At 33.6% G+C, this 14,939-nt stretch overlaps 1 protein-coding gene across 1 annotated transcript; it reads right to left on the bottom strand.

The window, feature by feature from the left end:
* Positions 1 to 254: 254 nt before the first annotated feature.
* Positions 255 to 686, bottom strand: LOC21393373 (cysteine proteinase inhibitor B). The gene has a single exon (XM_010102810.1). The coding sequence runs from the start codon at positions 684 to 686 to the stop codon at positions 255 to 257; it is 432 nt and encodes a 143-aa protein (XP_010101112.1).
* Positions 687 to 14,939: the final 14,253 nt, after the last annotated feature.

The raw sequence follows: 14,939 nt of genomic DNA on the forward strand, positions 1-14,939 counted from the left end.
TTTATACTATTCATTTATTCATAGAGACCACCCCGTACAAGAAGTACAGTTGAACACCCGGCCAGTCAAGTCACTGTTTACATGACTACATTTCCATTTTCCCATCCACACAAAAAAAAAAAAAAAAAAAAAAAAAAAAAAAAAAAAAATTTTAAAAAAAAAAAATTAAAGTTTTAGGAAAAGGTTAACATGCAATTAGAGGTTTTACGAGGCCATCTAGCAAAATTCAGATCAAACCAAACCGACTGAAAACCCTAAAAATGAACGTCGCGAGCCGTGGAAGGCGCGAAGTTGAGCAACTGCCTCGACCGCAGCCACGGCTTGACGACAACGACAGAGTCGAATATCCTACTCTCACCGGTTTCCGTCGCCGTTGCCGACACCTTAAGGTAGTACTTGATCCCGGACACCACCTGTTTCTCCGCCTCCACAACCTGCGAGAAGCTCAGCTCTCCGTCGCCGTAGCCGTCCCTGGCGCCGCCGTTTCCTCGGCGGATGAGCTTCTGGCTCCTCCGGTTGTACTCCTCGACGGAGAATCTCCCGAGCTCCTGAACCTCCTCGTTCGTCTTCACGTCGCTGATCGCCGTTCTCCCTCCAACCAAGCTTCTTCCGTGACCGCACGCCGGAGAGAATATGAGGAGGGTGAGGAGGGAGAAAATCACTGCCGGTGAACTTATCATCGCCATTGAATTTTTGTGATATTTTATATACAAATTCAGATTTTTTTTTTTACTTGATTGAAAAGAATTAGAAGAAGAGTAGTAGTTTTTATAGAGAGGGAAATGGCGGTGTTTGGACACGGAAATTAAGAAGGTAAGGGAAATCGGACAAACGGCATGCCGCGTCTAAGAGACGTAATGGAAAACGACAATATATACTCTGGTTTGGTTTGTTTTGTTTTGTTTCGAAAGATATGGTAGTGCAATGTGCACGCACAACGATGCTTTATTAATGCAAACTGTCAAAGCACCAAATACACATGGCAGTAGTAGCTATTGCATGCACAAGGGTCAGTGTGGGTTTTTGCTTTTTAGATTTTCTATTATTTTCTGTTTTTTTTTGTTAGAAATTCAGGATTTACCATTTCTACGCTCGGATTTTAGAAATTGATCCGTTAAGTTCGTTGATTTAAGAGTTTAATTTGAGTTTAGATGTGATTTTATGTGAGAATATTTTATTGTAATAAAAAATTGAATATGATTATTTCTGAGAGTCTTTTACTATAATAAAACTCGAATCGGTAAAATAAACAAGACTTTAGTTTGGACGCAGCTTAAGCTTAAAAATGGTACTATAAAAAAGTAAACAAAGAATAAGAAAATCTTGGGGCTACTCGGATAATTCTAATACGAATAAGAATAAAGACAATTATTTTAATCTCAATTTACATACCAAATCATGAAATGTCGTTATTTTATTGATACGTGTTTAAAATATTGTCATATTAATTAATAATAAAAAATTATATCTACTAACATGATTATAAGTTTAGATGAATTAATATCCCTATACTATTCATCCTAATACAAGTAGTCTTCTTTTGTGTTATGTCTATCTCCGTTATTAAAGTGAGATTACTCGAGTATAAGATTAGCTTTTAACCGATCGAAGGTAAATTAAGCCAAGTAGGAAGTCTAATTATTCATTTTTATTGAATACTCAAATCTTATTACGTGTAGTATTTCAATTCTCATTCTCTAGAAGTGATGTTTTTCTCAATTAATAATTCACCATTTTGACAGACCTCTACCCCCTCCTTTGTCTTTTAATGATAAAAATGAGCTTAATTATTGATTGTAGGATAATCATTAAAGTTTTCTGATATTAGGATTTTTTTTATTTCATTTTTCGGTTCTCATAAGGTTGGAAACAATTTTTTTTTTTTTTTTTTTTTTTTTTTTTTTTTATTCCTAAAGGTGGGAAAACATTTTTTTTTTTTTTTTTTTTTTTTTTTTTGCTAATCCATAAGGTTGGGAACAATTGGCCACTCCAAATCCACCGTTTTATTTTATTAGTGTGACGATTCTTAATTTTCAGTCATCATTTATACGTTCATAATTAGTTCATTTTCTATCTTTTACTATTTTTTAATTATAACCTCTAAAATTCAGGCTAATTTTTTTTTCTTTCAATAGTAAAATTGATACTAATAATCTTTGGAGAAATAAAACTTCGTTCAGTGATTTTTATAAAACTTGAATATCAAAAGTTACTATTTTGAAAACATTTTCAACTTTTCTTTTAAAATAATCGGTAGATGAAATTCTTTTAAAACCTTGAATTGTTTTCCTTAATCTGATCGTGGTCATGTATTTAACATATCATTCGCATATTATTATCATTCATATGCCATAAATATAATATCATTTTGGATACATTAAACATACCTTGTGACTTGAGGTTGCTATGCATAGCCTCATTGTCTCGTATACTTTACTTTCATTACATAACTTGTCTACATTCATAAAACATAATTTACTTTCCACATATAAGGCTTAGCAGCGTTTTCAAAACATGTGATGCATCTACTACCCACTTGCCCACATCCCACTGCTTCATCCTTTTCTGCACGCTCAACAAATATGTTTCAGGGAGCCAGTGTCTTACCCATGCTTCCTTGAACACCAACAAACGGGATGAGCTTTCGCTTAGCAAGTAACATCAGTTGACAATAAATACCAAACAGTAATGCATACCCATATATGCATTCATATCATATGTCCTAGCATGCTTCCTAAACATTCAAAGTGTTCATCATATTATGCTTTCTCACTACAAGAAAAATGGTCATTTGCGGCGACTTAATGTCGTCACAAATAGGTGATATGTCATCGCAAATACTGCATTTTTGATGACATGTCGTCACAAATTAGTCGCCGCAAAAAATTAAGACGCAAGTGATCTACTTGCGACGAAAAAATTTTGAGATGTCGTCACAAATATATTTGTGACGACAGTCGTCGCGAATACGTCGTCACGAATATGTTGTTGATGATGACGTGTCATAGAGTATTTGCAACGACATAGTGTTGTCGTAAAAGTGGTTAAAACCTTTTGCGACTACACCGTCGTCGCTAGTAATGTCTACTATTTACGACGACACCGTAGAAATGTCGTCGCAAATAGTATTTTCTTTTTTTTGTACTTTCTTAATAATATTAATTAATAAAGATAAAAATTTGAAGAAAATTTATAATAATATAATTAATATAAAATAGTCAACACAATAATAAAATACGTCTTAAAAAGTAAATTAATTAAGAAATAATAAAAAGTATTGATAATAAAAAAATAAAAACAGATACTTTAATCTCCTAAGTTAGCAGCATCGTCGTCCTCATCCTCGTCTTCTTCGTTTTGCTCAAGCAGCGGAGGAACCAACGGTTGGGAGTGGTTAACTAGTAAGAAGTTGATGTTGGGATTCATCGAGCGCATGACTTCCATCATGATCTGCTGGTTGTCATACATGTTGCGTTGCTCGATGTAGAGGTTGTTTAGCCAGTTTTGGACATGATGGGGCAAATTAACCATAGATGACCTGTCCGATTGTGAAGCAGATAATGAGCTCAAAGCACTTAAACGATTCTTCCGTGGCAGTGTCGGTCCCACTCCCTTAGTGTGTCCTCTGCGCTTTCCTAAGACTTGGAATATAATTCCCTCCTCATTGACTGCTGTGGATGAACGTTCCCCAGCATATCATGTCATCTGCTTGGTTCTTTCCATCTCCATCTGAGCCTGCAAAGGTAAATGAAATAAAAATGAAAAAAAAATAGTATAATATGTTATGTTAAATATGAAAAAAGAAATAAGTTTAAAATTTATTTACAAATGCATGTTTCGCATCCGGATTTATAAAATTCTGCCCATGACGGTGCATGTCACCCCAATTGTCAATTAATGATATTGGCTACTGGGTCTCGGGATTTGTCTAATCAAGTTAAACGTGTTAGAATAATTATTAAGTCAAAGTGACAAAAACTTAACAAGTATGTAAATTAGTATTACCTTATCGAAACGATACTGGGAGTATGACTTTCTACCATGGAAGCTAGACCACTTTTGATTGCCACAGTTTTGTTGATTTGTAGTAGATTTTTTCTAACAATAATCATAGATGAATTAGTAACATACTTAATAATTAAATAAACCAATTAATAAAAAGTAAGAAAATATAATGAGATTGAACCTGAAAAGTAAGGGGCGTAAAACGATCACAACAAGGTCCACATTATGTTTTGCGCCTCAAGTTTTTAGGAGGGTTTTGCCTAACAAAATCTTCATTTTTTGCCCCTCCCATCTTCTGAAAGTGTCTGTGCAAAGTAGTCTTCCAGTCCTTATAACATTTACTGGCTTCACGATCGACTACAACTCTAATGATGTCATTGTCACGGTCATAGTCGAGGTTAAACCAATCCTGGAATACATTAAAAATTAACAAATAAATCTTATTTATTGTGTTCCACAATTAAAAATATTTAGAGCAAATTTTGTTTCAAATAGATACCAGCATGTGATTTTGAATCCTCCTTTTGTGCTCCTTAGGCATGTCCTTCCAGGTATTGTAATGTGGGTCACATAAATCTCTTGTATTCAAGCCGACAACACTGTCAAAATATTTTGCGTTTTCGTCAATCGCCTTCCACGAACCTGTCTCGTCAAATGTAACATTGAGCTTCCCCATCTTTGTGTACTTTCTCTACTATATCTCGACCTATAGCTACTCCTCGACCAGACCGACGTCGAGATGTCAGCTCCAGAATTGTACAAAAATAAAAATAACGAAATTATTTTGTAGAGAGTTCGACAAGTAACAAGTTTTAGGAGTACGTGTAATAGCGTATACTACATGACTGACAATGTGCCGGGAGTATCGTCAGATCAGGTGGAGGATGTGATCTTCCTGCAGAGCCGGTGCATGTAGCTACTGGGCCAGACATCGAGATGCTGTGTCATAAAAAAAAATTTTATTTGTTACTTTATTTAGTACACAATTTCTTAAATATTTTATAAAAAATTCATAAATTCGAGGTAACTACTTTGGTTCTATTCGTCGTCACTATGAATGTCTACAACATCATCGACACTTTCTACGTGGTCATCATCTTCAGAATCGACGGGTTCGTCTTCGATATAGTCAAACACAGTTTCATCATCACCATCGTCAATAAAGTTATCTTCATCTTCAGCAGGCGACTTAGCTCGTAAGTATGCATCGACGTCAGACGTGATAGTATTTGCTTCCATATCAGGCTAATCAAATGTTAAATTTTCCAGTTCAGGTAGTTCAACTACTAGCTCAACATTTCGTGAGTCTGTATCTTGAACTATCGTGACCTCATCGATGTCCTCTTCTGAAAACTCCCATATATGTCGATGCCCAAAATGTTCCACAACTTTCCAATTCGGACTGTTATATAAATCATCAACGTAAAAAAACCTGTTCCGCCTGGGAAGATAGAATGAATGGTTCATTCTCATACCACAAGTCCTTAACGAAGACACTTATTCTATTCTTGTATTGTTGAATTCTTCTTCTTTCTGCCCGAGTGTCGAATTACATACACTGGAAAAGGAAGACTGAATTGTTGTTAATGTATAGTAATTCATAAATCTCTTCCAAAACTCTGTAGAAAATCTGATTATTTGCCCCGCGGACACAAATGCCACTATTCGGAGTGGTTCGGTCCTTGTCTTGACTGTATGTTAAAAACTTAACTCCGTTGACTGCACAATCAGACTATGATCAAATAGAGAAGCTTGAACCAGATGATAGTGAAACCAATTAATTGGTGGCTTCTAGAATGTTACATTCTCGAAGATTGTATATCTGTAAAAAAAACTGAAATTAAACTTGTTATTTAAATTCAGAATAGAATTCAACCTAGTTAGATGTGTTTATAAGATTATCACATTAATATTCCTAGTACTACTAATATAATATATGTTTATTTAAAAAACCTAGTTAGATGTGTTTATAAGATTATCACATTAATATTCCTAGGACTTGTTATTTAAAAAATAATATGTGTTTATAAGATTAACACATTAATTAATAATAAAAAGCTATATCTACCAATATAATCACTACAACAAAAAAGGTTATTAGCGATGACATTATTAGCGATGACATTTGTCGTTGCTAACGTTTCCATATTTGAGACGACATGTCATCGCTGAAAAGAAAACAAATTTTTTTAACGACTTGTCGTCGCATTCACTATTTGCGAAGACATGCCGTTGCACAAAATTGATATAATTACGTCATCATGTCGTCGCTAAAATAGAAATACATATTAGCGACGACATGTCATCGCTATTAACCATTGGCGCCAAAACCAATATGGTGCCAACAATTTCAGTGCCAGTTTGTACATATTCGCTAGGATATGTCGTCGCAAATAGTGATGATTATAGCTGGCGGTGACGTGGCCAAAAAGAGGCGGGAAATTTGACGATTTTCCGGGAACAAGTTCCAGATATTTCTTTACATTTTGCGATGACAATGCATACAATCGTCGCAAAAAATGGTTCCAGAAAAATCTTTTCAAAATGACTTTTTTTGCGACGACACGTGTCGTCAGAAAAAAGAGTTCTAGAAAATTCTATCAAGGAAGAATATTTTTTGCGACCACATTGTCGTCGTAAATAAGATGGGATTTAATTTTTTCCAAAAAAAAGGGCGGAAACTTCGGCGGTTTCCTAAAAATTATTTGCGACGACATTGTTAAAGTGTCGTCGCAAAAGAAGACCAGGGTATATTCTTAAAGAATATTCTCAAAAAATATTAATGAGGTGAAGAAGAACACCGTCATTTTGACACTAATTGCAATGACTATTTTATGTTTTTTGCAACGATATAATGTCGTCGCAAAAAACGGTATGTATAAGCTCGAGCCCAGACCTCCTTCCGTCATTTTTTCCGGTGGGCTCTTGCATTTTTTTGGTTCCTCTCCGTCCAAAACCGCCACATACCATCCAAAATCTCTGAAAAAAGCTTAAATACTTCATTCTCTCTTCAAATCATTCATTTGTACAGAAAAATATTACAAAAAAAACTGAAAAAACGGGAAAAAATGGTGTTCAAATCATTCATGGTTGGCTGCCGTACTCCTAACATCGCGATAAGAAAGTAAGTATTTATTAATAATTTATTCCATATAAATGTTAATTTGATAATCGATTACATTATATTCATATACATTTAAACTACTATATATACAGTCTACCATAGGGATTCAATAGCCGATGTCCGTCATCGATAACTGGGGGGATATGCATCTTCGTGGGGATACTTGAGTTAATCCCCAAGCTATATATTTATAGCATCGGATGGAGAGAGAAAGAGAAACGCAGATCCAGACGCAGTCTGCTGCTTCTGGATCCTCCGCGGTAGGAAGAGTTAACAAGGGGGATATTATGAGCAGTTTTTGAGCACCCACAGAGGACACAAGATTGGAGTGGGTCGCACACTCTCACAAAAAGTTTATCGAGGGGATGCGTCGTCATCTAGCTCACGCTCGGTAAGATCTTCTACGACACGTTTTGATCCACACGAATACTTACAACGGACTTACCAGCAAAACCTCCAAATGTACGAGAGAGTCAGAATGATGTAGGATATCATGAGTCAAATGCACCCAACATGACTATCCCAGCAGTTACTCCTCCTGAGCCGTATGTCTGAGGTCATCTGCCTCTGAATCCTTCTGATGATAACAAAATAATTCTAGTGTTGCTGCTAATTTAAGAGATTAAAATTTTATTAATATAACAATTTGTACTTCCGCACATTTCTACGATACTTATATTTTTATTTTATTAATTACTTTTTACCATAATAATTTTTATTTATATTTAATATAATGAATTATATTTATTAGAATTATTAAAATTATTAAAATGAGAAAAAATAAATAAAAAATTAAAATAGTATTTGCGACAACAAATGTGGTCGCAAAAAATATATGCCACGTCAGCCACAACTACGTCTTTTGCGATGACTTAATTCAAAAAATATCGTAGCAAATACTTAATGTCATGTCATCTTAATGATGTACCCGACGAAATAATTGTAGCGGCTCATTTGCGACGATTGTCGTCACAAATATAATTACAACGAGAGGCTGTTGTCGCAAAAATGGTTTTTGTGACTAGTCAACTGCAGCGATAAGTTTGCGACGACTTTGTATATTTTGCAATGACTTTTTGTCGCGCTAATAGCTTTTTTTCTTATAGTGAATTATAAGTTGAATCAATTAATATTCCTAGTACTATTCATCCTAATACAAGTAGTCTTCTTTTTTGTTATGTCTATCTCCGTTATTGAAGTGAGACTACTCGAATATACGATTGGCTTTTAACCGATCGAAGGTAAATTAAGCCGAGTAGGAAGTCTAAGTATTATTTTTTATTGAATACTCAAAATCTTATTATACGTAGTATTCAGTTCTCATTCTCTAGAAGTGATGTTTTTCTCTATTAATAATTCACCATTTTAACAGACCTCCACCACCTCCTTTGTCTTAATGATAAAAATTAGCTTATTTATTGATTGTAGGATAATCATTAAAGTTTTCTGATATTAGGAATTTACGATTTCATTATTCAGTTCTCGTAAGGTTGGAAACAATTTTTTTTTGTTTTTTTTTTGTTTGCTAATCCATGAGGTTGGGAACAATTGGCCGCTCCAAATCCGCCGTTCTATTTTATTAGGACCGTACGTTCCGGAACACCTAACATGTACATATCTCGATTCTCTCAAATGAAAATTTCGAGTCATACTTTGAGGTACATGAGATGCGATGCGGCACCTTTTTTTTTTTTTTTTTTTTCACATTGGTCATTATGGCCGATATGTGTTTCTCTTAGAAAACGGTCCTTTTATGTTATCAAGACACTTTTTTCTAATACTTTGTCAAGAGATATACAAACTCAATTTGTGAAATTTTACGTGAAAATATACAAACTCAAATGATAAAATTATAAACTCGAATGATAATTTGTAAAATTTAAAATTTAAACTCAATTTGTGAAATTTTACGTGAAAATATACAAACTCAAATGATAAAATTATAAACTCGAATGATAATTTGTAAAATTTAAAATTTAAAGATGAATCATCGAGTTTATAAGTTCTAATATAAATTATCATAAAATTTAAATTTTATAAATTATCATAACTTTTACAACTTTATTTTTTCGAGTTCGTACGTTTTAACGTAAAATTTTACGAATTATTATATCTTTCAGCATAGTACCAAGAATATTTTGTTGGTTTTCAAAACTTTTTCGTGTGCAGAAGTGTGGTAATGTGGATTGTGTATAACAAAAATTTTCATAAAACTTTTAAATACTCTATAGATTATATTAATTTATGCAATAATAAATTAATCATATTAATTTATAAAGATAGATACTTATCAAATAATTAGGCATATAACTTGGGGTCTTTGACCATGAACAGTCTACGCTCTAAGCTTTCTTAATATAAATTATATTAATTTATGTATGAGATGTTCATATTTTATTGATGTGTTTATAAGATTATCACATTAATACATGATTTTTAGGAATTAATGCAACATACGGCACCATTTTTTGATGTCAAAAAATTTTGAACATGCCTGAGCATGCCTCTTTATTAAACATGTACCTAATTCAGTGGTAAAGCTTCAATCTCCCCCTTCAACTCAAGTTCCTAAACTCAAACTCAAGTTAATGAACAATATTTTTTCTATTCTTAAAAATGTCATAACTTTTTCGTTTTAATTTTGATTGAGATGATTTTTTTTCTATGCGTTCACAACGAAGAGACGAATAAAATCTCACCCATATACTTTATTAAAATTTTTCATCACCATTGAATTTTTATTTAAATATTATCTAAATACAAATTCAAGTTTTGACCCACCTAAACACAAACTCAAAAAGATTTTCATCTCAAACCATAACTCAAATGTACACAATAAAAACTCAAGTTATAACTTCAACTCAAGCTATAACTCAAATTCAACTCAAGATCTACACTCAAATCACCATAATTCAAAAATACAAACCAACAAGCCCTAATTGGACAACTCTCATATCCAACAAGTACTTGATCTTCTATCTTAACATTGTCTGGGTTTGCCTGCAAAAAAAATTATTAATGGTGCGCTGGTTATAATATCTTTAACAATTGAAAATCTTAAAATAGAATACTTTTAATCGTTACCAATACACGATTTTAAAACATGATTTCTTCGGTGTTAATTATCTTCAAATGGGATGACATTTTTCGCCTCAAACAATTAATGAAAAAAATGGTTCGTGTCTGCAAATTAATGTTTTAGTTAGATTTAAAAATTTTACAGACACGATCCTTATATTTTTTTATGATTTTCTTTATTTTTTGCTCAAAATTTCTTGTTTTTATTTTAATTTTTTGAAATTTAATGGGAAACTAAACCAATAAATTAGATTTCAATTTTTAAAGAATCCCTAAAACTGAATTATAAAGTTGTTTGTGAAACTCGGATTTGAGTCTAGACACACTAATAAGAAACACTTAGATATGATTAAGCTTAATTCATTTTAGAATGAGAATTATATCCTAAAACATTGCTTTTGTGATAAAGCTAGTGGAGAAAATCGAGTATTAAAGCTTTAAGGAAAGCGGAAGTTAGGGTGATGAGAAGTTAGCCATGGGTTTGACATCCGAGAGGTAGGATATTTTTTCCATATCCTTGTTAGCCCATTTTAATGTGTTTTGGCCGTTGTAAATAGCTTTAAAAGACAAAACATGTTTGATAAAGAAATGTGTTTAAAGACAATAGCTTGATTATTGCAATTGATCTCATAATGAACTGATTTTAAGTTTTAATGAACATTTTCTTAAGATAAGATATCTTGCGAACTAGTAAGCCCATTGATGGCCTAGACAGGATATGGAGATTGTATCCTTGGAGGCAGAACCCAAAACTCGGACGGGCCACTATGGTGGTGATAAGGCATTGCTTTTGGTTGTAAGTAATTTATCAATAAATTACATGCTGGTTGCTTGTAAACTGAAACTTAAGTTTATTTACCTTTCAGAATCGATTATTATCCTTAAATATTATCATCTCATATATAACACTTATGTATAATATTTAAGATCACATAAATAATCGCAAAATTTTCAATGATAATCTTTAAGTATTCAATAATACATGCACAAAAATAATGAATAAACTATTTTATATATTAAATAATAAATATCTTTATTACATTTCATATTTTAAGGATACAATTCCTAACAATCTACTCCCGGTAGCATAAAAGAATCCCCTAATAAAAATCGTCGTCTATAGTGAGGGGTCCACACGCATGAAAATTGCATTAGTATGACGACATTTTCTTATAAAATTATCGTCTATGATTCTTCATTTAGACGACCGTTTTTTGATAAATCGTCGTATAATATGGGCGCGACGTCCCAAATTTTATTTTCCTTCATACTCATCGTTCTCTCAAACCCTATTCTCATTCCTCTTTCTCTCTCTCCCCCTTTCATCCTGAAATCCCACCACCACCATTTCCTCCCGAACTTCGCCGAACTCCATCGTTCGACCCGACCCAACCCAACCCTTTTCATTATTCATTATGTCTTCATTCTCTCCATTTTTCTCTCCAACGAACTCCCAACCCAAACCTTGTTCTCTTCGTCGCTCTCCGTCTCCCGCCACCACCGTTGTCGCAAGTCGTTGCTCTCTCCTTCACGAACGTCCACTGCCATCGTTGTCACAAGCCTTCCGTTGCTCCTCCGTCACTAAGAGCCGCTGCCGCCGTCTAGGCCGTTAAAGGTTTGAGAAGTTGATTTTAACGTTTTTAGTCAATTAAAAAGTTGATTTTTGAATTATTTAAATACTAACTGTTAGAGGACGGTTAAGTTTAGTTCAAATATCACGACGATTTTTTTATTTGTTGGAGTATTTCCTTAGGTTATATAAATTGATTATTTGATGTTTAGTTTTGCAAAAATACATTTTTTGTTAGTTTAGATTAATATATTTTAAATATATATATTAAGTTAGTTTTGCAAAAATTAGATTAGGTTAGTTTTATGTTGGTTAATTTTTTCTTTATGTTATTTAGTTCATTTGGTTTAAATATTGATTCTTAGATATGTTTAGTTTTTGTTAATGTTGATTCGTTTTAGATTAATTTTATTTAATTATGTTGATTCTTAGAAAAATGGGGCGACACAATATCTTTGAACAAGAACTCGCATAATACCAAGTGTGATTTGTTTGGCGATGAGTGCACTTCCGATCATGACGTAGAAAGATTTGAACTTAAGCAAAGAAAAGTAAATTTGATCCCGATGCGGATGGAAAACAAACGACAACTTTAATGAATCGAGTTTTTAAAATTAGAGACAAAGGAGAAAGAATTAAAGTCAATTTTGATGAAAAGGGAACGGGGAACGAGCTACGAAGCTATTTAGGTGTCTAGCTCGCGAACATATGCCAATAACAATAACATATTAGAGATTAAAAGAAAATAAAGTTAAGATAGAGCGCATTTGGCACAACCTTATTGCAAGTCACGGTTCCGGTGTCTTCAAGAAAGTCCCTAATTATAAGTCCTTAAAAGATGGTATGTGCACTTGAATTCCAGTGCGGGATATGGAAAGCAGAGGAAGAATACATATTTCTAAAATTAGTTTTCTTTGTCTATCATTAATTTTTTTATTATTATCTTAAAATAACCTTACCCTTGAATGCAAATGCGAGTCCACAAAAGAACGCAGTGTCTCGATTGAGCTACTTTATTTTTGTGGATACACACAAAGAAGCACGGAAGAACTTTCAAAGACCTAGAGGTTGAGGAGCTCGCCAACAGGGTTGTGAGTTTGAAATTAATAAATTTCATTGGCTGGAACATTTTTAACAATTTTTGTTTGATAAATTTTTATATCAAATTATGTAGACAAATGCCAAGAAGAAGAGTCCCAAGGAAATTCCATTCTCAAAAGATAGAAGATGTGGTGACAAGATCTTTGGGAAACCCTAAGCATTCGGGGCATGCTCGAGGCCAATCTCAATTTGTCAAGCAATCAAAGTACTTTCATTCCGCTTGCAAGTCGAGCAGTGATAATGAGGTGGCTCGCCTACGAAATCATATCAATATGATGGAGGCGAAAATTGATGAGTTTATGCGATCCCAAGGCCATACTTTTAGAACTTTAGGAGAAGAAATGGGAGCTCCGATTGTGGATCAAAGGCGTAATATGAAGGAGAGTTGTACCATTGACACTTCTACACCACCGGCGGAGCCGCCCTCATCAACTCTTAATGAAGGTGCTAGTTGCCTTCTTCTGAGTTGGACGACGAACAACAGTATTGAATATATCGTCGTTGCGGAGGGGCGAGCATGGATGGATAGCCGCCTAACCGATCTTCTGCACAATGTCCCATTTGGGGATAGAAAATGTACGCATCAACATTCAAATTTGTTATCAAGTGGAAGCTTCGCTTCCTTTCCCCACAATTGATAGCAATATCGTGGGTGGGGCGCTTAGAAATTTTGTTGCTTAGCCTAGGTCCTTGATCAACCTTGGGTCTTTGAGTAAATTATGTAAAGCCGCGAGCAATGTCAGATTATCTGGAAATGGAAAGAATGTTATGGATGAGCTTGTCAAGTCAAAGAAAGCAAAAAAAAAAAAAAAAAAAAAAAAGGAAAAGGAATCAAATGGAAAGGGAAAAAGAAAGAAACTTCCATGGCGCCTGACGAGGTAACACAATCCGTGTTGGTTTCCCAAACCGGATTTTCAAAAAAAAATTGTGCAGGAGCGTGGTATCGATCGAATCACATAAATTAAAATTTAATGCGATCATTATTTCATGTTAATTTAACTACAAAGATATTAAAGAAAAGAATGAGGATTTTACCGTCGTTCGATTAGGACGTAAATCTTGAACTCCTGCAACACCGCCTTAAGCTCTTAAATTCTAAGAACACCACGGTTCTTTCTCAACATATCTCCGGATTAACGTGAACTTGAACGTGTGGGCGTTCTAATGGGTTTCTCAACACATGAGATGGATGAATAGGGAAGCCACCTATAGTTATCACTCACTTTTCTTAAAAGTATGTGATGGCACTCACGAAATTTTCGTTGGTTTTTCTTGTGTTCTCCCGTTTTTCTTTTTTTCCTTTTCTCTAGAAAAAGCCTTTTGTTCTCTTCTGTGCGGCAAAAAAAAACTACGAGAACTGATTTCTCTTCTTATTAGTTAATGTGCAGCCGCACATTCCCTTTTTCCTCATGGTGAGGAAACGTGCAACATCACGTTTCCTCCCACTTCTTCCTTTTTTTTTTTTTTTGAGGAAACATGCACCTGCATGTTTCCTTTCTTATATATATACACATATTAACGAGAGAAGGGAGGAGATTCTCACCTATTATAAAAGGTGATTAAATTCATCCATCTTAATTTAAAACAATTTTAAATTAATTTTAATATTAATTAATCAAATTAATTAATATATGTGTACTTAGAATTCTCAATTCTAAATTAATAATCATAACCCAATATGATATATTCAGTTCACATTAATCATATGGAGCCGTTGAGAGGAACTATGGACATTATTATTTTAAGCTCTAATAATTTTGACAATTAATTAACACCTTAATTAATATATCAAAATTATTAATTCCAAATTACTCCACTACAAATTTGAAATTGTACTCTTAAAATAATAAAAATAATTATGTTCACAGAATTTGTGTTGTCTATTGATATAGTCACTACATACGAATTAATCCTCCATAAACGGTTCATAATTAAAGCTAGGTATTTTCCGTTAATCTCCTTAATTATATCTTTCTCCATAAGTACCATTGATCCTCTAATGAATAATATATTTTATGATCCAATCATAAAATTGAGCGCTCTTATTATTCAAGTCCGGAA

The sequence above is a fragment of the Morus notabilis genome, unplaced genomic scaffold, assembly GCF_000414095.1.
Source record: "Morus notabilis unplaced genomic scaffold, ASM41409v2 Scaffold837, whole genome shotgun sequence".
In the NCBI taxonomy this organism is placed as follows: Eukaryota; Viridiplantae; Streptophyta; class Magnoliopsida; order Rosales; family Moraceae; genus Morus; species Morus notabilis.